At 48.9% G+C, this 24,661-nt stretch overlaps 9 protein-coding genes and 1 non-coding gene across 10 annotated transcripts; 7 read left to right on the plus strand and 3 right to left on the minus strand.

Annotated features, from left to right (window-relative positions):
- The first annotated feature begins 2,545 nt into the window (after positions 1 to 2,545).
- EV420DRAFT_t195 lies at positions 2,546 to 2,641 on the plus strand. Its single transcript has one exon. It is a non-coding gene; the product is annotated as a tRNA-Lys (tRNA).
- An 802-nt stretch (positions 2,642 to 3,443) lies between these two features.
- Positions 3,444 to 5,226, minus strand: EV420DRAFT_1312215 (uncharacterized protein). Its single transcript, XM_060468591.1, has 2 exons — positions 5,115 to 5,226; positions 3,444 to 5,065 (listed from the first exon to the last, which is right to left on the minus strand). The coding sequence occupies exon 2, from the start codon at positions 5,063 to 5,065 to the stop codon at positions 3,620 to 3,622; it is 1,446 nt and encodes a 481-aa protein (XP_060327365.1). The 5' UTR covers positions 5,115 to 5,226; the 3' UTR covers positions 3,444 to 3,619.
- Positions 5,227 to 7,546: 2,320 nt separating this feature from the next.
- EV420DRAFT_1562081 (uncharacterized protein) lies at positions 7,547 to 8,702 on the minus strand (the record flags this gene model as incomplete). Its single annotated transcript, XM_060473885.1, has 6 exons — positions 8,547 to 8,702; positions 8,452 to 8,488; positions 8,310 to 8,395; positions 8,008 to 8,201; positions 7,818 to 7,957; positions 7,547 to 7,761 (listed from the first exon to the last, which is right to left on the minus strand). Coding segments are annotated over exons 1-6 (529 nt in total), but the record flags the coding sequence as incomplete, so codon positions are not given.
- Positions 8,703 to 9,605: 903 nt separating this feature from the next.
- EV420DRAFT_1646416 (uncharacterized protein) lies at positions 9,606 to 10,164 on the plus strand (the record flags this gene model as incomplete). Its single annotated transcript, XM_060477911.1, has 2 exons — positions 9,606 to 9,624; positions 9,674 to 10,164. 2 exons carry the CDS (start codon positions 9,606 to 9,608, stop codon positions 10,162 to 10,164), a joined length of 510 nt encoding a protein of 169 aa, XP_060327367.1.
- Positions 10,165 to 10,974: 810 nt separating this feature from the next.
- EV420DRAFT_1646417 (uncharacterized protein) lies at positions 10,975 to 12,969 on the minus strand (the record flags this gene model as incomplete). Its single annotated transcript, XM_060477912.1, has 8 exons — positions 10,975 to 11,136; positions 11,188 to 11,395; positions 11,449 to 11,547; positions 11,579 to 11,946; positions 12,000 to 12,632; positions 12,683 to 12,780; positions 12,833 to 12,905; positions 12,955 to 12,969. 8 exons carry the CDS (start codon positions 12,967 to 12,969, stop codon positions 10,975 to 10,977), a joined length of 1,656 nt encoding a protein of 551 aa, XP_060327368.1.
- A 60-nt stretch (positions 12,970 to 13,029) lies between these two features.
- EV420DRAFT_1482704 (uncharacterized protein) lies at positions 13,030 to 14,652 on the plus strand (the record flags this gene model as incomplete). Its single annotated transcript, XM_060469924.1, has 4 exons — positions 13,030 to 13,086; positions 13,143 to 13,286; positions 13,388 to 14,222; positions 14,372 to 14,652. 4 exons carry the CDS (start codon positions 13,030 to 13,032, stop codon positions 14,650 to 14,652), a joined length of 1,317 nt encoding a protein of 438 aa, XP_060327369.1.
- A 1,022-nt stretch (positions 14,653 to 15,674) lies between these two features.
- Positions 15,675 to 17,575, plus strand: EV420DRAFT_1646420 (uncharacterized protein; the record flags this gene model as incomplete). The annotated part of the gene is made up of 7 exons (XM_060477913.1): positions 15,675 to 15,773; positions 15,828 to 16,041; positions 16,096 to 16,425; positions 16,865 to 16,882; positions 16,936 to 17,011; positions 17,077 to 17,292; positions 17,341 to 17,575. 7 exons carry the CDS (start codon positions 15,675 to 15,677, stop codon positions 17,573 to 17,575), a joined length of 1,188 nt encoding a protein of 395 aa, XP_060327370.1.
- Positions 17,576 to 17,623: 48 nt separating this feature from the next.
- Positions 17,624 to 18,841, plus strand: EV420DRAFT_1646421 (uncharacterized protein; the record flags this gene model as incomplete). Its single annotated transcript, XM_060477914.1, has 4 exons — positions 17,624 to 17,657; positions 17,715 to 18,253; positions 18,309 to 18,646; positions 18,700 to 18,841. The coding sequence occupies 4 exons, from the start codon at positions 17,624 to 17,626 to the stop codon at positions 18,839 to 18,841; spliced, it is 1,053 nt and encodes a 350-aa protein (XP_060327371.1).
- A 746-nt stretch (positions 18,842 to 19,587) lies between these two features.
- On the plus strand, positions 19,588 to 20,661 carry EV420DRAFT_1646422 (uncharacterized protein; the record flags this gene model as incomplete). Its single annotated transcript, XM_060477915.1, has 3 exons — positions 19,588 to 19,640; positions 19,689 to 20,277; positions 20,332 to 20,661. The coding sequence occupies 3 exons, from the start codon at positions 19,588 to 19,590 to the stop codon at positions 20,659 to 20,661; spliced, it is 972 nt and encodes a 323-aa protein (XP_060327372.1).
- A 408-nt stretch (positions 20,662 to 21,069) lies between these two features.
- Positions 21,070 to 22,725, plus strand: EV420DRAFT_1646423 (uncharacterized protein; the record flags this gene model as incomplete). The annotated part of the gene is made up of 3 exons (XM_060477916.1): positions 21,070 to 22,471; positions 22,539 to 22,561; positions 22,630 to 22,725. 3 exons carry the CDS (start codon positions 21,070 to 21,072, stop codon positions 22,723 to 22,725), a joined length of 1,521 nt encoding a protein of 506 aa, XP_060327373.1.
- Between the last annotated feature and the right edge of the window lie 1,936 nt (positions 22,726 to 24,661).

The raw sequence follows: 24,661 nt of genomic DNA on the forward strand, positions 1-24,661 counted from the left end.
CTATGAAGAGGGTTCGAGGTATGCATCTTCGGACCCAATGTCGTTGCCAAGGTCCGCAGCGAACAGCACAACTGGCTTCCAGAATGGACAGCCTAACACTGCCAAGCTGATCAGGGCCATATTAGAATAGAAAGTAAATTCATACTTACTACATTGACCGGTAACTTGAAGCAGGATCTTCGCGGAAGACGTGTCAGACTCTGCACTGTTAGAATCTTGTCTGCAACGAACCATTCATTGTTCACTGACGTCGTACACACTCCTAATGCGTCATGTTCGGACTCGTATGGCCATTACGCCGCTTGCCCTGAACACAGGAAGTGAAGCGATAATTAGCAGTGAAACACCCACTATCACTGCGGAACGCGATGGTTGATGAGCGCATGTATCCGTTGTTGTGCGGGCGTTCCTGCTTCGACGATCATGATGCTTCGTGATAAAGGTTCTCACGGTCGATATAGAGGACGGGAATCTCAGGCCGGATTAGAACGACAAGGAACGTCTTAAGTGTGTGTATCCTACTGCGGGCATTGCCTTCGTGAGTCCCCGAAGGTGTGAGCAGTGTCGAAATATCCTGGGCTGTGAAGTGAGCGATGTATGAAACATACAGAAATGTGTTTGAGGGAAAGGACGTACTTAGGTCTACGCGACGGAATGATACATCATAAAAATCGCGTTTACGAAAAATAAGCCGGCTGCGGGATGACTGTACAGTGAATATACATTGACGATATTCAATGGTGAAGGTAATGGGTTACCTTTGGAGGTGTATCGATAGCTTCGAAACCTTTAGTGGAGACCGGGAGAAAATGAAAGATGGAGATTTTCGACGCTGACAACCGATGTCTGCTCAATGGAAAGTATAACCTTGATCCTAAGAAACGTTCGGTTAGGCAGACTTGGAATTTCTGTCCAGGACGAACTCTTACGCTGCAGGCACTGCCTTCGTCGCTTCTTGAAGGCAAGGGTAGCGCCCTAAGATTCCCGGCCATGAGGAGCTAGAAGTATCTGAAACGCAAGGAATGGCTGTAAAAGAAAGGACGAGGTGCATGAACCAAACGGAACGATAACAATTTCGTCCAGTTGCACCCCGAATATCTCAGGACGGCTGCACCATGTGCATGAGTACGCATCAGCGACACTGGATGACGAATCTCACAGATCACCTACTATTACAGACAACTCTCACATATCGGCAGAAACCATGTGCGGCAGGACCCGATGGTGTCGACGAGTAGCATATATGCGCATATGAGGAGCTAAGTCTTCAACCATAGTCAGTCTGAGCGCAGAAATGCTGATTACAAGGGGAAAAAAGAAGATACCACATACATTCGTCGCGATATTAAACGATGAACGATAGTAAGGATTACTTTCGGGGACCCGCAAGAGGTCACTGATGTTATCGGGAGAAACTGTGGGGGTGCCGAACCAGTTCTTGGCAACCTCATTGTCCTGCAGTCCATCACATTTACTGTATGCAGAGGATATGTGAATTGCCGTACAAAATACACCTAGAGAGCGCAGTGCGCCATGAATTTGGTCCCGAATCCCAGGCCCAGCCACCGCCATACCGTAGCACGACGTGTTCTCCAGCCATTATACGTATACAAAGGAAGCTAGAGTCCGAGTTGATTGACGAGCTACTATCAAACAGCAGAAGTCAGCTACAGCTCAGGCCCCTGCTGTCATAGAACGGCGCACCATCCGTGTTGTTTCCCTTCGACCTTAGCGTCCTTGGGTATCGATTTATACAGTCTCGGTGAGGCCATATTGCAGTCGAAGTTCATCTGCCGTGTAGACAGAGCTAAGGATATGCGACAGCGATTCTGGGGGCGGGCTCGGTAATGACGGTTAGAAGCCAAGAAGCCGGCCCGGAAAATCGCATCGATAGCGTGAGAACTGGCGGCGCTTACGACTCCCATTCACCCGGACCTGGTTTTCTTCAAAGCTGCCCTATATACTCAGAGAGACTGGCTCGTCTTCATCGGTGACTGGGTCGTTTATAGGAAGGACCAACACTAGCACCGATGGTCATGAACTCTGAGATATTCGAATGGTTTACAACGCGATGTGGAAGGGAGGACGACAACGATTCGGAGCTGGGTCGGATATGTCGAAGAAAAGCAGCGATGACGGGTAAGCAACTTTGAACATTGTGTGCGAAGGTTGGTGCTCACCTCCATGATAGCGGCCCTGCCGGAATGAGCATCTACCCTGCTGGGCAACCCTTTTTATCGTTATGCTCCTAGAAGGCGGTTTCCTTATCATCCAAGGCCTTTATCGTTCCGGTTTCTATTAACCTGGGGATGTCCGCATCCATTAACTGGTTGGCCTCCCCCACATCAACCGGTACGGCCTGTCTTTCTTCCGAGTCATGGCGGCACTGCTTCGAATTGGAATATCCCCTATCGTTCTTGGAACACTCTAGCTTTCGGATTTCGAATTTTCAGCACTAATGCCTACCAAGGCAAGCTCGTACTGTGGTATTTGGAGGAATCGCATCCTTCAGTGCTATAATCTCTCGGTCGAAGTTAGTCACATCGCCCGCCTAGCTCAATCGGATAGAGCGTCAGACTCTTAACAAGCGAGGCGGTTTAGACACATCTGAAGGCTGCGAGTTCGACCCTCGCGGTGGGCTACTTTCTTTTTTTTGGTTAACTTCTGACCTGTGTCTTTTTCAGATTTCTCCCTCTAGAATCCAGACTTTTATGTGTTATCCCCCTTCACCGTCGTATGTTTTCTTAAACGTCTCCTGTTTGATGTCACGTACCCTTTCGTTCTTCATTCTGTACTTTACACCGCCTCTCCTAGTCACTGTTGCTAAGCGCGGTCACCAGCCCTCACCGAGGCTTCTGGTGTGCTTTACGTAACAGATTTGGCAAAGGCTCGTTAATCAGTGGCTGCATATTCGAATTTTAACTGCCCTTCGCTGAATCGCCGTACGACTGTTGCTTGTCATGATTAACCCAATTGTCATTTTTGAAACTCTTATCGGAAGAAACAAGATACGAGAACCTGTGTATATCTAGGTTTCAAGCCAGAATTATCACACACCGTATTTCAGATTTCCTCGCCTACTGTATTGGCGAACTGACAGATATCTCGTGGGCGTAGAAAGAGGTGCGGCGGACGTACCGTGAATAACGTCGACTAGCTTCACGACTCTATCCCACATTACGGGGAAATGGAATGACGAGATGACTTGAAGATGGGCTCTCAGGTACATGCGCTTTCTATCTCGCGAGGCCATAGTCTGACAATATTGTAGATCCACATGACAATTGACATCGCGTCCGTGCTAATTAAGAACAACCGCCTACTAAGAGACACATAAATGTAGTTAAATCCTGAAATGGTTTACTTCTCGGTTTTCGACATTCGGGTATGCATTAATTGGCCAGCAGCCAGCTTCACGCACTGGAATCATTAGTTTATTGCCCAGTTCATTCGAGCCAAATTAAATTATGCCGCAAACAATAGCTACACCACACTGGACAAGTACGTATGCCTTTCGATTTCTGGTACCTGACTGCGTTGGCGGGTGAACCATTATCGCTCCATGCTGTATATAACAAAGCTTTCATCACAAAGCCTAGACCAACGGTCAACCAACGCACTAGGTGGTGGCGGCATGACAGGCGGCACCGATAAACGAAGACTCCAACCCAGGCCTCCTAGACTCAACCATGTCAACAAAAACGCTCGACAGACCGGGGTACCTATTTATGAACCGGAAAGCCAACGACTTGAGACCGGGAACGACGTCAGGATTGATCCTGAAGTTAAGCCCGAGGAGAATCGCATCTTCTTCGGGCGCCATAGACATAGACATGGATAAATGTGTAAGCGAGGGTGTCGTTCTGAGGAGACTGAGTAAATTAGCCTGCGCCCCAGTGGGAATGATGAAAGATGCGTCGATCGAAAGGCTGCTCAGGTTACCCAAGTGCAGAGAACTAGGAATCCGTATGTCAGGATGCTGGTACGCCATACTCAGTGTCTGGAGAGCAGGGAATTCAATATGTGAAAGAACATGCACGATACCTCCCTCTGAAAGGATATCGGAACTAGGACTCTCTACCTCCTCGTGAACGTGAAGCCTACGAAGCCCGTGATGGCGGAACGGCAAAGAAGGAAGGACAATATCAAAATCACGGTCATCGTCACACTGCAAAGACATGCTCCCCATATCTGGCGCGAGCTGTAAGATATCAATGTATGTGCTTGTCCAATCGTTCCCAGTGAACTGGGTGAGCTGGGGCCATGGCAGACTCAGCTGTTCGACTGCGCTGCATACAGTATTTATGGACATGCTACAGAGTAGTGGCGCATACTCGAAGGCATTAAATATGGGTTTGGAATGTGCGGCGAGAGGCATCGGCGGTTCATTCATGAACTCCACACGAAGACGAGTGAGGCAGTACAGAGATCCTCTGACGGGAGAGAAAGCGTGTAATGCTAGGTATGGAATAGCAATATGGAGGTCAATCCATCGCGGTGCGCTCGAAAAAAGGATAGGGATAAGAGGGTTCTTCGCTGAGAGCCCTTCCGTGCTGCGTAGGGAAAGGGTGATATCGTGCATCCCAGATCGTAAAATGTACATCTGAAGGAGATATAGACACGCCACTTCATTCCGGTATCGGTCAAAATCCAGAGAAAGGAATGACCAGAGCTGAGATGTTGACAGCGCGATGCTTCTCCAGTCCCTGCAGACCCGCGAAAGAGCCAAAGGTGGAGAATTCCTGTCCAATGAATCCTTTCTCTCTGGCTTATCAATGTCCAAACATGCCACGAAAATTTCGCGTACGATATCCTCCGGAATATTACGGATAGGGGATATAACTGTCTTGCAGGATTGAATCAAACGCTCGACACGTCTCTCCTCATCCAATAGTTCCTCGAGCGCAGCACGTGTTTGAGTTATCCGCTCCATTATCCTAGACAAAAACGCGTGGCCGTCGCCGATAACGCTCTCTAGGTGAAAGAGGTGGATTATTTGATTTGAGCAATTGGTCCATCCGCGTTGCTGATAGGTCAAGTGCGCGGAATGAACAGAAGCCGTCATCTATAGCTGTGATAAGAGGCGGGAAATAACGCCCACTTCAGGGGTTTACCTTTTTTTATAGTAACGGTTAGCGGGTGCGCCAAATTGGAATGCCGTGGTTCACGGCACTGCAGCAAAATTTCAATGGAGGATGTCGATGATGAGAGCAAGAGAGAATGGACTGTTCCCACGCCACTGACGCAATTTCCCGGACCGGTGTTCCAACCGTCTCTGTAAGTAACCCCTAGCTCTTCCCCCCCCGTAAACAAATTCATGGAATAGATACAACGACAGCCCATCCCAACACATCCCCATAAGAAAATCTGAATCATTGTCTGAGAAACTCACATCAGAATCATTTACCTGCTGCTGTATTCCAGATTTACCGTTCTCTTTCATTAGGCGTTTTTCTGTGGGAGGATATTGTTAGGATCTGGTCCTTGCATCGTTGTCACTCGCAAGGGATACTTGCCGTTCTTCTTCCATGGTACTTGGGAACGCATCAAGTCCAGCAATATCATCATATTTCCTATTAAGCTAAAAGACGCCCTAAACTCGATAGGCTGTTTCCAGTACACGTTCCTTGTTTCTCCTCGCCTGATGTGTAGGACTCCATTTGGTATATTTTCACGAGATAGAGTTGTATAATTATTTCCTTTCATTTTAAAGCTCTTCTCCTGCTGCAGCGGTTAGACCTCTACAGTACGTAGGCTTCTAAGCGTCTACCACCTTTCCCGCTCTCGATTCAATCCCTTTCTCCAGGTCGTCGGTCTCGTCGAAGCCTCATGCCATGCATTGAAAATCTGCCGAAGGTCACTGTAATGATCATAGAGCTTCTCGAAGTACAGAACACGGTATATCTGTAGGCTCCGGTCATCAGCGTTTATCGTAGCCATCTTGTTTGTTGAAGGAGTATGGTGCTCTAGGAACACCGTCGGAATGCGCTAGTCAGAATACCGAGCGACGTGTCTGTGAATGTGGATGAAAGAAAGCGCAGGTGGACAACATGGAGAGGCACAGGTGGATGCTGGGAGAGCGAGCGGGCTGTCGGTTGAAGACGAATGACACCGGTTATCAAAAACAATATAACGTAGATATCAGTAGTACAAGGCTGTGGAACGTATGATGATAAACTTCTAATTTATTACACAGCGCTGGCCTTTAAAATTTACCTATCGACTCGTGGTTTCGACCAAAATATTTCCCCTTTCAACATCATCTAAAACCCTACTCTGGGGCCTACGAGTAATTAGGATATCTTGTAGCCATGTAGACATGTCAAAATGAGAGCGACTCACCTGCGAAGCACCCTGTTGTTCTCACTTATTCGTTCATCTCTGTGCCGTTATGGTATCCAGAAGGGAGATGACAGCATGAAAGAAGGGCGCCGAGTCCCGTTATGTACTTAAGACGATCAGTTGTAGGCTTATGCGACTGTGTAGAAATTGAAACCGTGTATCCCGCTGTACGCCGTTCTACGCGATGCTCACCTTCGCGGCCTTAGCGCCAGCACTTATACGCCTGGAATCTGATTATCAGCATTCAATTTAGCTTGTAATTTATTCTCCTCACCATCTTCTTATGAAGGGTGGTATAGGGTCACATCGATACAATATCTTTATTTTTGTATCAATGTACCGCATAGAAAATTAACTAAAATATTACTGTAACGCGTAAATGGTGCCAAGGAAGAAACGAAACCATGACGAAGAATCAGGAACATGCTTGCCGTCACCAGCACTCGATCAGTGGGTGACTTTCCGTAAGGATTTACAGACGGATGGGAGCTAAAACAACAACGGCGTGAAATTTGTAATATAATTTACAGACAGATCCGTAAACCGTAAGGACCAATTGAACTTGTTTTGACTCCAAATTCTTGACTGTCGTCGAGTCCAAATTAGGTCATCCCCCGCCGACGACGCGCTACTTTCTCAATACACTAGCTGGAGCAAAATATGCCTAGAGAAGAGGGAGTATCCGATGTTGGAAACTGAACGACAGTTTTGCAGGAACATGAATGGTATGTGGAGTGTTTTCAGTGTTATCGGGCTCTTGAATTGATGGTAAATATTGTCAGCAGTGCGATTTCTTTCAATGAGTAACAAGAGGGAACGGAAGAAACTAAGGAGAGGATGTCCATATTCGGGCAGCGAACGGAACTTCCAGAACATATAAAAATCAAATTCTTGACAGCTACAGCACAAAATCCGTTTACAGACGGGTCGGGAGGCCTCTGTTAATGCACGAATTTACAGAACTGGTTGACCAGACACAGATGATGAAATTATGCTCGGCATTTCGGCTTGATGGGTTTACGGGAAGTCACCCAGTGTGCTTTGAATGCCGGAATTTCGGGGTCTAAAAAAAAATTAAGGCACCGATCGAAGCGTGCTTTTTCGGAATGCGGATCACAAAATCTTCCTCCGACGAGTGACGTACCGCGGCCTGAGCCGTCATATCTTTCAGCAGGCAGTGCATTCGGGTAACCTCCAAAAGGCAGTCACCTGTTACATGGATCTGCAGCACAGCAGTTTAAGCTACAGCACGGAAGAAGTAGGAATGAAAGAATTACCAAAAAGTCTATCTTCAGATCATCTACACGCTTCCTGTGTGCCTGAATAGCATCTCGGTACTTATCGACACTGAAGATGCCTTTCATGCCACGGTGCTTGCGCTGGAGATCTTTCATGTCTTGAGCCATGGCTTGAAGATACCTGCGATTGGACCATTAGCTGTAGAGGTGTGATAGCCAACGAAAAAGAGACCCCACCCTTCCATCTCTCCGCAAATGTCTATAAAACACGAAACTCCCTGCTCTCCCTTGAAACGAACAAGTGTATCGATGATGATAATCATGTTCGCAATGCTCTCATAGAGCTCCTTCGCATCTTCCTTGTTCTTTCCCATTTGCTAGAGCCATAGTGTAAGCAACAGCATCCGTAGGGGTGAGATACACGAACCTGAAGTAACTCAAAGATGATCACAGCGGCCTTGGCAACACTCTCCACGTATGGGACATTGTCACTGACAGCTTCAGCGAGACGTGCAACTTGGAGGCATACATCGAGGTCGGGCATGGTGGTAGTTAGTGGTAGGAAGCGTGCTGTAGAGGGCGATGCAGAAGCACGCGCCAAACTCGCAGTGTTCTGGAATCCTAGAAAAAGTGCTGTAAAATCTGATAAGATAGCTGAAGAACATAATCGTAATAGATACATACCGGGATCAATCTCCCAAGACAAGTGGATGAGGGATCCAGGTGAACGGCGATTCACCACGCATCTTGATTCTGTAGATGCAGTTTTCGCGATATTGAAGAGTATACGGGCGCGTCTTCCTCTCACGCCTTTGCTTGATGCCATCGTCACCATATTTAAATAAATCCCTGAACGTGGAATGACGCTTACTGGCAATAATCATGACGACATGTTGGGGGAAAGGAACCTAAGAAAGACAAGGGAAATCAATTGAAGATCCTAATAAAGAACACGATGAGTCTCACTCGAGGCGAACATGTCAGGATAGAAAATGCCAGAAAGTAGGATCACTTATCTCTTCCCAGATGCCTTGTTAACGAAGTCAAATAGTGACAAGTCTTCAGTCAGCAGTTGGCGTACCTGGAGTATAGGATAACTGGTGCATATATCCAACTGGACGAACGAGACGTCGTCAGAAGTAGGAACTCTGAAACTTTGGAGAGTCACATGACAGGCTGGCAATACCATTATCATGTAAGCATGACAACCCCAATTTTAAATATACATAATAACAAAAAATATTGAGTAAATTATTAATATCAATAAATCGACATCTTAAGATAACGATCAATATTGAATAGATTATTAGTATTAATCAAATGACATCTTAAGATAATCGGATATACACCATGTCACCTCACATGAGTGGTGTGATGCATCACGCTCACCACATGACTATTTTTCAAACTCCGATTGAACGGCCCATCATTTCGCTGCCTTTTTCTTCCTCCACTACCACCAGCATCCCCAGTGGTTTTCGACTGCTGCATTGCTGTTTTGGCGTGGGGCTGTAGCCAGACTAGCGGTGGAACTGCTGACTGGCTGATAGCTCCAATTGCACCTCCTTTTGCTGGTTCTGTTGCAAAACAGCGGTTTTACACTGCTGCCTCGCGTCGATCCTCCAGCCGTGCTCTAGCCGCAATCCTCAAGGAGCTTTAGGTACGCCGTTTCATCCCATCCCACCCCTCTGCTCTTTTTTTGTTCGCCCCCAAGGCAGGGCAACCGACCTCTGCTCAGCGGCGTCAGGGCCTAGTAGAGCATCGTTGAATGTGGCCATGCTGGCTGTGCACGGAATCACCCCTGGATCCAATGCAGTCTATGTTGCCATTTTTTAGGATGCTCTTCTATGCCCCTTAGCCTGCAGAGCATGCGTTTTTTATTAACTCCTTGCCTTTGATCGCTGTGATTCTAATGCACTCATTTTTCAGGTGGTCTGAGCCCCCCTTTCTGTGCCCAGTCGTCTTCAGCATGGCGTGCTAGCGGCCATCGTCAATCGCCTTGTAGGCAGTGAGGCCGTGAATCGAATGGCGACGTATGCAAGCGGTGTGCGTTCTCCTGTGTAATCTTGCAGTCAATTAATATCTGTTTCTAGCGTCCTACAACCCATGGGCTCCTCGGCTTCACGACCGCTATCAAAAGCATCTGGATGCCCCATATGAGAAGCTTCCCGACCTTCGGCTCAATTTTACTCACTCCGTTTTTCCGTGTGCCACCTTCAACTTTGGTGGCAGTGTTTGGACCTTCAAGCATCGCGACATCCTTAACTGCCCCTATGGCTGGTGCGCCCTTACTACCCTTGGTCGCTCTGACCATAGGCGGGGCGGACATATCCTATGGGAGCTCAAGATCTTCATTCAGTTCCCTCACGCATCCACCATTTTTATTCCTTCAGCCACCATTACCCATTCCAATATTCCACTGGCTGCCGGGGATAGCCACATCTCCTTTACTCAGTTTTTTGCAGGTGGCATATTGCGCTGGGTGGACAATGGGTTTCGGACAGAAAAAGGGATGAAAGTGAAGCGTTGGCAGATGGGTCTGGGCTTGTTATCTACGTTGGATCAGATTTTGGAGCTGTATTGAATGATGCATTGTAATAGCTTTTCAATGCCATGCACCTACCGCTATCTTGAAATGTATTTGTTTATGCCTTGGATAATAATTGGCTCCCCGTCTTAAGATTATGGCTGAACAACCGTCTCAAGATTTTTTAAGAAGTGCTATGGCATCTTCAGATGCCCTGCTGGACATGGTAAGTCTTAGGTTATGCTTCCTGCTTGTTCACATCTGCAGACATAAGTGTTCATCCTGCCATCTGAAGATGCATTCCTAGTCTTAAGATTGCTACTGAATAGCTGTCTCAAGATGTTTCCGCTTTTGCCAGTCTGTCTTAAGATATACATGCCCTGCTTGTTGACATCTGCAGATACGGGTGTCCTTGCTGGGTGTTGGTGTGTGAAGATCTCTATGGTGATGTGCACATCTTAAGAAGTCCTCCTTTCTGTTGGCATCACACGTTAGAGCATGTATGCATCCCTTTCGCGGTGTACAGTCCTTTTTTTAAAAGCTAAATGCAATCTATTTCTCTAGCATGAAGATATGCACCAACCATCCAAGATTCCGACTTAGATATGCTTGTGTGTGTAGTAGTAGGTAACTGTCTCTTTGTTTTATGAACCGCTCATCAATCTCACATCTGAGTGTGGCTGCTCGTATTGAATCATCTGAAGACTTACCTATCGACTTTGGACATGTCGCTCTTGTCTAGATGCCTTTGCGCAATGTCATTACCTCATTAGTCCTCTTCTAACAAATAGCTTTGCTGAAAAGAAAATCTTATTTGCATATGCTTAAAAGGCAGTGTTTAAAATCTATGGTAAATTGAACATATAACTACTTTCTCAAAGCAAAAGGAGACCATTTTCCATCCTCCGTTCGACCTGCTTGAATCGCCTTTACTAGCGCCTTACGAAGTGGGTGGTGCATGTTATCCTTGATGGCCTTCCAAGCAGTATAATGGTGGTGCCAAGTGCCTTCCACCCAATGGCTGGATTGCTGATCAATGTATATTAGTGCTGTACCCATTCATACATTTTGAATACATACCGGCACAACTTTGAGAAACGCTTGTGCTACCTTCATGTCTTTCTCCGTCTTAAGAAGCTCTTCAATCTGAGCAAAGCACTCATGCTGGTCGATGGCCCATTTAAATGGCCAAGCAATCCCATCGCCACGACCAGGGGTGTTGGCCTCAGCATTGCTGAGATTTCGACCGGTCACAGCTGGCAGTTCCATGCTCTCCTGAACAGGTGCTCTGCATCACCATCAGCGCATGTAATGTTGTCTACGAGCAATTCAGAAGCTTACATGGGCACATATAGGTCATCGTCATCATCATCACTGATGCTCAAGTCGATGAGAGTCATGTCTTCCACTAGGCTTATGGTGGTGGTAGAACTTGAAGACCTAGACCTGCATGTAAGTCCATCTTACCGACCCTGTTGTTTGTAGGACGTATGTTGTCGATGCAATGCGACCTTGCATCGTTCGAACCGTTTTCGTTGGACTAGGTTGGTCCTTCGACTGAACACCAGAGGTAGGTGATGAAGACCGCGGCCTCTTCTTAGTTTCGAAGCCTTGGCAAACCTGTACCCCTAACAAGCGCAGAACAACATTTTCATCCTTGCGAATGCGGATCTTCTCGTCATAGTTGACCCATACACCTTCTTCATACCTCTGGAAGTATTTGAGCTCTCCAGCAGCAATCCCACATGCACGCGCAATGATAGCATACTTTTTGGGGCTGAACATCGGCCAATCCTTTGATAAAACCGCAATCTTGAAGTGCTCTGCTGCCTGGTCATTCTACAGCACAGGTCAGCCATCCAACCGCACCAGAGGACCACAGATGCTCATACCTTCACAAAGATAGTCACCTTAATCGTATGCTCCTTCTCTGCCAACTCTTGATCCCTGCGCTTCACGCGATCCACCATCGGCTGTACGGCATCAGCCGGTGTCACGACTGCAAGCCCTGAAGCTGGTGCAGGCATCCGAGACTGCACCGGATACCCAGCATCTTTGATGAGATGTCGCCCCCAGTCCACATCAAGGTGTCGCGCAAACTCCTCACGATTGTCGATGCCATCGGGTGGAGCACCTATCACAGGTGTTCCGGTAGTCTGCATGGTCACACTGGATGATGCCGTCGATCCCCGTGATGCCTTCGGTGTAAGGCCAACAGGACGATACCCATGGGGGCCGCACACATTCTGACGACCCGACTCATGGCAGTGCGTCTTACAGAACCCGCACATCTTGCTGCCTCTGGTACTGCAGCCCTCAATACGGCAGATCGTCCATGAGCTTGATGCGCCCGACACGCTGAAGGTGCTCTGCATCTTTCTCTTCTGTCGCAGATAGTCTTCAACCTCCCACTCTGGGTTGTTGTAGATTATCTGCAGCACTCTTTCCGCAGTGAGCCAACGAAAGTAGTTGCACGTCGGAACACCACCAGCCTCTCGTGCTTCCGGAGAAATATACCCAGGACACTGGCTACACGTTAGACAACCACAACGACATGCATGCATGTTGCACATACCTTTACGTAGTACTGGCCAAAGTGTGACAACTGATATGCACCCTTGCAAATTGCAGGCAAATTGAGAGGAAGAATGCCACACTCCGGACAGAGAGGAACTGTCATACGGTGGTGGTAATAAGAGAGCGACAAAAGTCTGTTTGCATTGACCAAACATGTCAGTTATCTCCAATTCATGCACATCTATAGATGCACGCATATGACTGGCAGTAATATCAATTATCTGTGGACTGTGTTAGCAAAGTTTCAAAATCTTAAGATGCAAACCTTACAGGCAATGCAAACATTGCCACAAACAAACAACCCGACTTCCTCCCACCGCATCCTTCAACAAAAAGCTTTCAGCCATGGCCGACCCAAACACTGAGGATTTCCTGCGTCAGATACTGGTACACAAGCTCAGGGTGCTCGCTAGGTCCCTTCTTCCGTGTCTGCACTGCTCCTCTCATTTTGTTGCCAGTTTCTTGTCATGCGCATGCTGAATCAGCGCAACATCACCGCGCTCAGGTACTCATTGGATGTGGACATGCTCATCAAGAAGGTTCAAGATGTACATGTTGACTGGGATAGCCTTATGACCCCATCCAATACTGCCACCCACGCTGTCAGCGAGTGGCTCTCTAGGCCTGAACATGCGGAATACATTCCCGAAGGCATGAGCTGTTTTTCAATCACACTCTGCTCACGCTAACAGAAGAATACCAGCTACGTACTCCACCCTCGACCCTCACATCTCTTCCGAGTAGCTCTCCCCAACCACCAAGTAGCTCTGCCCATCCCCATCAGTCATCAGCACATACAAAGAAGTCTCACTTGATCTTGTCACGAAACAACTGCCCGCGTGCCCTCAGCTCAATGATGAGTCCCAGAAAGCATGCAGTTGCTGGGACCATTCGCATCCGGGAGCTTCGATGTAAATGCAAGAAAGGACTGCTTCGAAGAGGAACATCTGCACAGTCGCCAGAGCTACCAACGCCGTCTCCTCGGTTGGCGGTGAAATTCATAGAAGAACATCTTTCCCCACCCATTGACGAGCCTCCCCCTTTGCCTTCCTCACTGCTTCAAAGTCCGTTACAAAGACACAGTACATCTGACCATCCACCAGAGCCGCCGACAATATCCCCTCATTTAGCGCTTCCATTATTACAACCTCCACCCCAACCCACAGAGGAGCCACCCCCTTTATCCCCCTCGCCACCTCAGAATCCATTACACGAAGATGCCCTCTGTCTGACTCAACCAACAGCTAGTCCTTCAAAAATCACCCTGGAGCTCCTCAATATCAGTGTCCTTCTTCATGACACCATCTTTGAACAATCAAACACAGTGCTGCAGAAGGTAGACAACGTATCAGGGCCTGTCAAAACACCATCACAATCACCACCACATGCCGATGAGGAAGCGAACTTACCTTCTCCAAGACGGCCACAGCCTACACTCGCACAGAATCCCCTCGAGCAAGCGCACGATAATCAGATGGTCAGGACGTCCACAGGTGCCCAACTGTTCAATGCAGAGGCAATATCACAACATGACAAGGGTGAGCAAGAAGAAGAGTGTACACACAGACTCTGGTCTATAGTAGGGCCTGTAACAACCACCCCTATTGAGTGTAAGGGTCTCACATCATGGCAGTAGTCCACCCAGCTGATCGTGACACTGGAGCAGTGACTATCTGCAGACACACAGCATTAGCAGTGGAGTCTCTCAGTGTTGCAGTTTTTGGGAACTGTTTGCAATTATTATTACCCATAATGCCCTCCCTGCCACAAGAGGTGCATGAATGTGTCTACATCAACACACGCTTTGTCTTACAGGAGGTTTTACAAGTCTGGGCTGCCCCTATGCCTGGCAGTACATCTATCTCTCCAACCCATTGCAGACTGTTAATCCCTCTGACAGAAGCTGAAATGTTGGTTATATTTTGGCAAGATCAGCCCATCATGGCAAGCAAATGGTCCCAGGCATGATCAACATTCAAATGGGTGGAGGTCTCTTGTGATGGCTTTGACTGGGGTCATCGAATTGCTACCATGGCTTCCACTGCATCATCATGAGCAGTCCGTATACCAAATCGAATATTCTTCTTGATGTTAGACCCTAAGAAATGGGTTTTGAACCAGCCGCTGCCCAACTTTGAGATATTCCGAGCAGCTGAGCCTTCAACCTGCCACTAACTCACACTATAGGGGCCTGTAGGTGGACTAGATAGGAGGCACACTTAATTACTTCACTCATCTAAGAGGCACATCCAGTCACCTCTGTTAGAAGTAGCATTCTCCCATAGGTCAATCTTGCCCATGGTACGACACCATGCTGAGCCTCTCACCCTCTTTGACTGATCTCAATGTGGCCAAAGTTGCCATTCATCTCGAGGATCCCTAGGTTCCCAGGGACTCAGGTGCAGCAGGTGGATATCAACCACTGGTTTGTGCATCAAGGCACATTCTACGCTGATGCCCAATATCTGCTGGTGACAATCATTGAAGAAATTTTCTCCTCCACCTCTGCCAGGTTCCTGTCTCTCAGTTGTTAATCCATTCCTGCTGACTAGACATGCCCAGGAGGCCACAGAGCCATCATACTTCTTTCCAAGGTGGTGGGTATAGCACAGCTTTATGTGGCCCATCTGTTGATGACTGATGAAGGAATGGGGACATGGAAAGCAACGTTACCATGCCATCTGCAAGATCCTATTCGCATCACCATGCCAAGTAAGCCCTGGGTAGGGATACCTTTTACTTCCACTGCTGATTGAGTATTATGATGGAGAAGACCATCCTGCAATTTCAGAACATCAAAGCAGTAAAGGGTAGCTCTAAAATGGAGCATTACAAGGTCAGTCATGTATTAGCAATTGAATAAGAGATAATGCTCACTGACCACAAGGAAAATTGCCAATGTGCTATGGCTAATTCCCTATGACTTGGTCAATCATAAGGTCTGTATCTATAGCCATGGGGAAGACAAGGTACTTGTGATACCTCCAGCAATGCTAGCACCAGTGCTTGTCAGCGATGATGAGGCGCAACAACCTGAACAAGTTCCTCCTACCTCAGAAGGTCTGGTCAAGCGCAAGAGGCCTGTGAAGGTGGGTCACATGTGCCACTTGCCCAGCCTACATCACACTCAATCGTTTAAATAGTCCCGAATGCCCTCTGACGAACGCGAAGCGATTGTTACCATGTTTTTGGACAGGAGCGGCTTTAAAGACGATGATGATTTGCAGGACTTATGGGATCGTGCCACTCGCAACGGCATGCCTATCTGCGATGCACTAACGTTGGGAGAGAAAGTGCGGCCACTGCTGGAGAAATGGCTCATTGGACACTTCGGGACCAGAAGAGTTGTTAGCCACAGTGCGTACAGTTGTTCGCCTTGCTGTTCCCAGGTCTCACGCTGATGCATACTAGAATATTACCACGTGGAAGTGACCATGGCCCATTGGGAACAGTTCATCAACTGCAGCCATGACTGGTTAACAAACATAAGAGATATCGGCAGATATGTTGAGAAGGAAGGCGTTGACACTGCGGAGGAGAAACTGTGTCAGATAAACTTTGTTGACCCCCAGTTCATGAAAGGCAGGAAAGGCAAAGGGCGTAAGAGCCAGAGATGGCACGGCGCTGCAACCATAGTTAAGCGGCTCGCAATGATTTATGGCAAGCTGCCTAATATTGCTTCAGAGAGGAAGGCCAACCCACTTTCATTGGACGATGTAGATGATGACATAGATGATGCTAGTAGTTAACCGATCGTCGGTAGCCCATAGATACACGCTTAAGTATGCAAACAATTTCATTCAGAATCAGCCCTCCCAACAGGCAGGGCTTATGTAAGAGCCAAGGTTTTATTTTCTCCCCCACCCGATGAATGCGGACTCCTTAGCCTCATCGATTTTCGCCAACCTTCCCAAGCTTCTGCCTGAAGACTCAGAGTTGGGAAAATGCTTAACATGGATGCAGGCACTGCTCTTTCTACGCCTTGCTCGTCGCATCAGCCCAGCCACCTACTCTCTCTCCAAAGAGATGCTTGAATCCAACGAGGTGGCATTCCTCGGTGCCAGCCCTCAACCTTCCTGACCGCTTCATTCGAGAATGCTGGTTGAGAATGCGGCGGCTCAGTCTACCTGGTGCAACCTACCATGGTGACATCTGACAACGATTACTTTTGTTGTTTCAGGGGTGGACTACAAAGTAGGTTAGTGGTGTTACGCTTGACAGCCCACAACAACCTCACTTTGTCTGTTTCAGGCGCTGCAAGACTGCCTGATATCCCACCTGAGTGTTGCAGCAGGGAAGAATCTACAAGTCCTATTCTGTTACTGAGGTGAGGCTCTATACAGTTGCATGGGGCATTCTGCCAGTCTTTGTCTAGAGCTATTATTGCTGTAGTGAGCCAATAGAACCTCAAACCCTGCATGAGCTGACCTCAGAATCCCCAGAATGCCATACTCGACATATGCCCAATTACAGTGTCAGTGTGCCGAGCGACAAAACTGCTCAACGAGTGTATGTCGAGCAGATGCCGGATATCATAGGAGCATCGACGACAGCGTACTTCGAAGTCAGCCTGATTGGAATCTTTCAGCAGGCTATGGTGACCCTCCAGTAAGTAGTCACCCCCAAGAAAGGATGTTTGGTAACCCCTTCAACCAGTGCTTCTGCATCAGGTATAGCGCAGTGGTACAATGAATCACTTCGGACGCCTGCAACCCACGTTCCCAACAACTTTGTTTTGGAAAGCAAACTCACGGCAGAGTTGGTCTATGACGCTTTTTTTCTACACGGGCTGCTGCTGGATGCGTACAATAGGCACGAGCACCTGACTTTGCCCAACAGCGGAGAGCACCGAGGTCACATGAACAAGGCACTCGAGGACAGGAACAGATGAATGGTCGGCACGGGTCAGGAGTTCTGGGCGCATCAATGCAAACTTTGCATGCAGCTCATTGAGGGCCCTGATGGGAAAACATGTGAGTCGTTGACTAGTCAGAATGAAAGTTCAATGCTCATGGCTATCGCTCGTTCAGACGTCGTGGATGCAGGAACCATGGACGGCGTGACGATGGGCCATCCGTGTTGCTCAGTAGAGGGTATTTGTCGCATAGACCTCGAAACACCCAAGGAAAGGTTCTGTCCTGCTCACTCTGATCGCAAAGAGAAATGTTTCGTGGTGGGATGTGCATTGCCGCCAGATAAGGCAAACAAGTCTTTGGCATGCTGCACAGTCGCTCATCAAGAGCGAGAACTGGAAGTGCAGCACCGAACTCACAAAGGCATGCATGAGTTGCTCACCCAATACCTACGGCGACCGCGGATGGAGGGGGAGGAGGGCGGTGCTGTCAGTACAACAGAGTCTCGCCCGACAGAAGAGCCAACCAATGCGACTGCATCAGATGGCGTTGAATTGAACGTAGGTACTCTATTCCAAGCCCACAACCTACTGGGAAAGATCATTGGGCGACTCAACCGCAAATGGACCCATAACGAACAGTTGTTCGTACGCCCCTGTGGGGTCATAGTCTCCAGGTGCACCTTCTATCACGCAGAATCACTGACAGCCAGTAAAGTTAGTTCTCCTCGTCTCTGGAATGGGTGCGTTCAACTTACCAAATTAACCACAGGACTTTCTCAAAGTCACCTTTCCCACATCACGATACCCCAACTGCCTGCCCAGCTACATCTTCTACGACAACAATTGTTCATTGCTGCACCATCTCTGGACTCAAAGGGACACTTACTTTAACAAAACAGGAATGGTCGTGGAAACTTGGCATGCCCAAAGCCACAAAGAGACAGACGAATTCTGCTGCAGATGGTGCCTCCCCTCCCGTTTTCCCGAGCTGATGAAGCCAGGCAAGAAGGGGGGAAAGGAGTGGCGATTCAACGCCTCAGCCGCAGAGCAAGCGAACGGATGGTTTGGTGGCTACCATCCCATCGTGCATGAAATGCCACGCTTATGGTGAGTTCACCCTGGGAGCAAAAAGATGCAGAGCTGAAATCCACCTCATTCAGGTATAACTTCTACCTGGATGAGATGATCTTAATGAGAAATCGGCAGACGGTGGCGAAATTGGAAGAACGGGGGCATTCGCCTTTACTGGTACTGGAGCACGTCCTCCAGGGAGAGCCGGTGCTCATGCCAGGAGGCAACTGATGGTAGACATTGGAAAGAGGGCAACTACAGGGGAAAAGGCGCTCGCACGGTAGCGCACTCGAGGATGAAAGGTGTGAGTCAGGAAAGCATTGGGCCATGAGTAAGCCGACGTTTAACAACAGAAGTATCATGGCCCTTGGCTACGAGCAGAATACAGCATGTGTAGGAAGTAAGTCGCCAGGCCAGAGGCGGCGTTGGAGTAGTAGCACCCTCGAGAGAGTTTGGCCCGGTGCAATGGTGGGGCAGAGAAGTCTGAGACTGCAAGTAAGCCCACCATTTAACAACGGATGTACCACAGTCCAAGGCTACTCTGGTGGAATGGCGCCGATGTGGAACACATCGGGTTACATCCCACCATCACCGCCCGAAAATGCCACCGTCGTTTCACAACAGTTGCGCATGATCAGGGCGGGGAGTGCAAACGGAAGCAAAATCGCTGGCGATGCACTTGTTTGGATCGGAGGCTGGGCGGAGTTTGAAGTGTAAAGCTTGCGCTTGGGCCAAGCGCCACTCACTCTTACCGCCTTCATGGTACCAAGGTGAAACTTTGGTAGAGGAACGTTGAGCATATCACACCGGGGTTAAACCTTGGCTGGTAATTGCTTGGGCTCGCATCACCTGGAGTGTCGACTTCGGAACTGTTGAGCCTGTGCCAATTTTTGCACTTGACAAAGTATTGCAGGTGGGTGCCTTCAAGGCAGAGGGTTATCCATCACTCTAACATCGCCTCAGGCTGTGGTAGTCCTATGTCTGCTCAGTACAGTTCCGAAGCCGGTGGTTCCGAGGGAGTGAACTCACAGTAAGTGTCCATTTGTTCCTGAAGTAGCAGTACTTATGGTGGGAGCAGGCCTTCGCGTCTGCGACAAGTTGTGGTGACCAAAGATGATCGCGTTTTTGTTCTCCTCACGACAAGAGAGTTAGCCCCGATACCTAGCAGAGCCATCGTGGACCCGTCACAGTCTACCTCCATGCGCTTCCCCGTAGATCCCACGCCATTTCTGGAGCGGTGCTGGTCAATAAACTCGATACCATACCAGGCTTTTGTTCCCGTCGACACCTATGCAGCCTGTAGCTGCTGTCTGTTGAGATGCCTCAATTATACCCACGCCAGTGTTCCAATTGAGTCGAAGGGAGATAGGTGGTACCTTCGACAAGATGTCTTTCGTGATTGGAAGGATCTGGAGACCGTCGTTCTGCAACTCAGAGAGGTGTCCCGGTCGGCCACCACCGATCTGAGGCTGGGGAGAGCTCTCTTCAGCTGGCCCGAACTGTCTCGGTATGGATATGGGCGAAGTCACGTCGACCATCTCAAGCTGACGGCAATGCTCATGTGCTCGAGGGAGGCATTCATGTTAGTTCTGGCTGAGGTAGCCTACAATGCAGTCCACCAAACTGATTTTTGGGATGAGGTGGTATCAAGCCACTTTGATGCCCATGTTACGGATCTTTTCAAGGAAAGCTGGGTGGCATGAGACGGTGAAGGATTCCAGGTGGCGGGTTCGAACAATTTCAACGTGCAAGGGCTGCAACACGTCGGTCTGTTTGTGGATGTGGAGGATTGCGACTTCACGGATGTTTTTGAGCACATGATCAATGCCGGTATCCCACTGTGGCTGGCATGGGGTTCAATCCAGGCGTGGGCCTCTGCAACTGTTGGGTTGTTGAAGTACGTTCCGACAGGTGATGAGCTCTGGCAAGCTCTATGCCACCCGGTGGAAGGCCAAGCAGCGATGCGTTCCACCAAGAGAGTTCCTCTGGGATTGCGAGCTCTCCCTGATGGCTCAATATTCGATCCAAGCCCTCCTCAGCCTGATCCTTGACCTGACGTCTTGACCTGGGAATCGTCGGGTGCAGCTTGGGGCACAGATGAAATGATGGCCCCGGTGCCCATGCAGGGAGCTTGGTCAACGATAGCTCCTACGGAGTCAAGGCTGGTAGAAAGCCCGAAGATCTTATATGAGCCTGTTGGCAAGGGAGAGAGGCACCATGGACAGCGCCTTGGTGAGAGATGGCAGGACTTTTTCGCCCGCAGAGAAGAGAAAAATGAGGTGTTGAAGAAGAGCGAGAGTGAGCAGGACAGGCAGACGTGATACCAGAGGGAGGAACATGCAGCCAAGTTCAAAGTACCGGGTGCCAAGGGTGTGGCAGTGTTTGAGTGGTTGTTAGATGAACATAAGGGCTATCTGGTTCGACGGCCTCTTTTTCGCAGGCAGGTGGTGGACGTCTGGATGCAATACAGTAACAGTCAGCGTCGGTACGATTCCTTTCGTAACGAATGGGACTTGAATGAAGAATTTGATCCCACAGCGCATTATGACAGCGATGAGGATGATGATGACGATTTTGACTTCCAAAGAGGATCCAACGCCCATGACGGGATCAACGAGCCAGTGGCATCGTCTCAAGGAAGCAATCTAGACCCTGCACAAGAACTAGGTCGCCGCCTCATCGCTCACGAGGCAGAAGATGTTCAGTCAGAGAAGATGTCCACAGCTACCCTTGAAGAGGTTCTGTATTGGTTCCATGGCCTTCAACTTCCTGCAGCACAATCATCCGAGACCGAACTCATGCCCGTCGAGGCTCAGAAGGCCACCAGATGTAAGTCATCTTTGGCGTGTCGAAATGCGGATAGGGACCCCTACAACCCAAGATCCGAATGGGTGCTCAGCGTGCTAATGAACGGCCTCCTCTCAAGGGGAGCGCTGCTGCATGGTTTCCCTCCTGATTGGTCTGACTTTGACCCGTCGTGTACGAATTACCTGGCAAGAGTCTACAACAAAAGGTTCTCAGTATCAAGGGTGCAGATTACCAATCAGAGGGAGGACATGTACCGGATATCCGATGGAGAAGAGACTGACTATGAGCTGATTGTCGGTCGAGCGAGTGTGGTCCTCTTGTGTCTCCGCCAAATGAAGCACCTGTCCTTGGATGAAGTGGCTGAATATCTGTGTTCCTGGGGCATCAAACTTTCAACTTGCCTACGCGTTCGCCATGAGGATCGGGGCCCAAGAACGTCCCTGAGAGCGGTCGAGCGCATTCCTTATCAAGTCAAGGGCTTCCAGCTTGGTAAAGATAACTATATGAGCTACGTCGGAAGGCGCAAGCAGCTATTTCGGAGCAATGAAGTCCTCCGTGCCGCTCTGAAGCATGGCGGTGTACCTTGGCGCCTGGCGATGGAGGTGTCGGAAGATTTCGTCACTTCAGGCCCTTCGTCCCGGGTGACGGAAGTGGGGGGATTTTACAAGACGGAAGAAGGCGACGAGTTATGGGATGAGATGCTCACTGAGGACCAGATCAACATCATCTGTGGGGTGTATAAGGTCGAAAGAGAGGAAAGTGCAGGCAAGTCCGGCAAGAAGGGAGACGACTGTGGCAGATTGACAGAACATGTCTCGTGGTTTCTGAAAGATGCGAGTTGGAGAGGAAGTGGTCTTGACGTAGGATTTTGGAGCGCAGACGCTGAATCTTGGTACCAGCGTCGGGTCAAGAAATATCTGGACAGAGACTTCAAGTGCGAAAATCAGACGGAGTGGAAGAAATTGTTGAAACTGTGGCGGGAGGCCCAAAAGGTGGCGGAGCATCTGGAAACACTGTCACGCTCCTTCCTTCAATGCCATGTCCTTCACGGTTGTAAGTTCTTCACCCCTGGCCAGCATGCTTTATTGCTAACTGTTGTGTTCAGGAACGTTCCTTGTAGTAGAACCGGGTAGCATATTAGAAGTAAGTGAGGTTGTTCCGAGCAGACATAGCAACGGCTAACATTGATTGTAGAATTAATTCTTGTACAGTATATACGCACATATCTAACATATCTTTTGCTGCTTGTTTGTGGTGATGAGACCTGGCATGTGAAGATGCTGACTTTGAAGACGACGCCTATCTGAAGACGCCCAAAGCTGTGAGTTGTGATGACACCATCTGAAGACATCGCCAATGGGGCGACATCTGCAGACGGCCATGATGAACGGGGTGAGGATCTGAAGATGTCGCTTGAAAGTCTGCTCCGGCTGCAGTCAGGAAGTGCTAGATCACACCTCATTGCGCATTGCGAGGCTGTCTCAAGTATTCTTGACTTACAACACAGCAGGTGTAGGATCCGTGATACTTACACGCATATCTAGTTTACTGACAGCAGCTTCCAAGCATGCATCTGAAGATGTGCAAGCAGAATAGCACATCTCAAGATCTTGCTTGTAGTGGTACAGCTACAGACAGCCCAAGGGCAGGCGCACAGATGTGTAGATGGATGTGTTTCAGTTTCAATAGAGAGACATGAGGTACGGCTTGAATATTGGTACAAGGTATGTGTGGTGGTCACTCAGTGGAATGTGCTGACTGTTTATGACCTGTAGGTTGAGGGCAGTCTACATGTTCTGACATCTGAAAGAAAAGAGAAATGGGTGCTCTTCTTAGCGCTGAGTTGCAGGACACCTTAAGCTTATACAGCAGTAGATGAGGTCGATATAGACATTGAATGCAGGTGAGACCGTGGCGATACAATAGACTATGGCTAATGTTAATGCTAGAAGTATCAGAAGGATGGGTCTGAAGATGTACCCCACCAGTCAGAATCTAAAGATGAGGAGGTTGGTTGAGTGCGATCTAAAGATGTCTCTGTGACCATACATCTTCAGATAGATCAGGGGGGGGGGGCTATCTGCAGTTTAGGGCGGTCCAGTGCTATCGAGGTCTCATGGTGGACGAGAAGGTTGAGGGGAACGAGGGATGAAGTGTGTGTGTGCTGTTTCGTGTGTGCCAAAGGCGTATCTGCAGATAGGACGTACACCAGTATGAGAGCCTGATCTGAAAATAAGAGAGAGACCAGCCGTGCTGGAGTCGCGTCTAGGTGAAATTCGTTTAAGAGGCTGTCCGAGAGCCAACTTGGTTGGGATCTTAAGGTGTGGACAGATGTCCTGAGGGTTGGGATGGTCCTAGACTGTGCGGCTGTTGATCTGAAGATGGGACACAGGCCAGCCCGAATCTGAACATGAGAGACAAGGCAGTGCCGCACTGAAGTAGGGTCTTGGCCAATGTCGTTTAAGAGGATGTTAGAGGGCTGAGGTTCGCATGGGCAGTTGTGGGGTGGGTGTCTTAAGATAGGTGAATGGCGATGTGCTCTGGCGTCGATTCGAGCAGCAGTGTTGAGCAGCAGTATTGCGCCTAGGGAAGGATAGCGGGCGTCGGGTATGGAGGATCATTAGGTCGGTTTGGTAGCGTGAGGGAAAGCAAGGAATGAGCGGGGAACTGGGGTGAGAGAGAGAGGAGAATATGTGATCTCGATCTTGAAAAGTAGGCGTGAACTTGAGAGCTGAAGCCGAGTATATGTTAAGATATGGGGTTGTAATCTTAAGATGGGTGTTTATTCCCACGTTGGTAGTTCGTATGTGTACAGATGTGCAAAGGATCGAATGTCTTGAGGCAAGTCAGGTTATATTTGGGTAGCAGTGTTCTAAAGCTGACGATGCTTGGCAGTTGTCTCCCTCGGCAGCGCAGTTCTGTCTCATATGAATCTGGATATTTGTGGTTGTCCGGATCTTAAGATGTAGAGTGATGAACTTAGCATTGGGACGGCATTGGGATGGCCCTAGACTATGCAGTTGTTTCTGCCATATGAGCCTACTGCTAAGTCCTCGCTGCTGCGCAGTGCATACGTCTATACTGCACCAATTCTCGGTGCGCCACGGGTTTGCAGGTGCATGACATCCATTGTATGTCATCTGCATAGGATGCCAGCACGACGAACGTACCTACGGGAAGGCATTCTCGTGGTTTTCAGGTGCTCGACTAGCAATGACTGTACGTGTCATCCTATCGTGGCAC

The sequence above is a fragment of the Desarmillaria tabescens genome (assembly GCF_030435595.1).
Source record: "Desarmillaria tabescens strain CCBAS 213 chromosome Unknown EV420scaffold_35, whole genome shotgun sequence".
In the NCBI taxonomy this organism is placed as follows: Eukaryota; Fungi; Basidiomycota; class Agaricomycetes; order Agaricales; family Physalacriaceae; genus Desarmillaria; species Desarmillaria tabescens.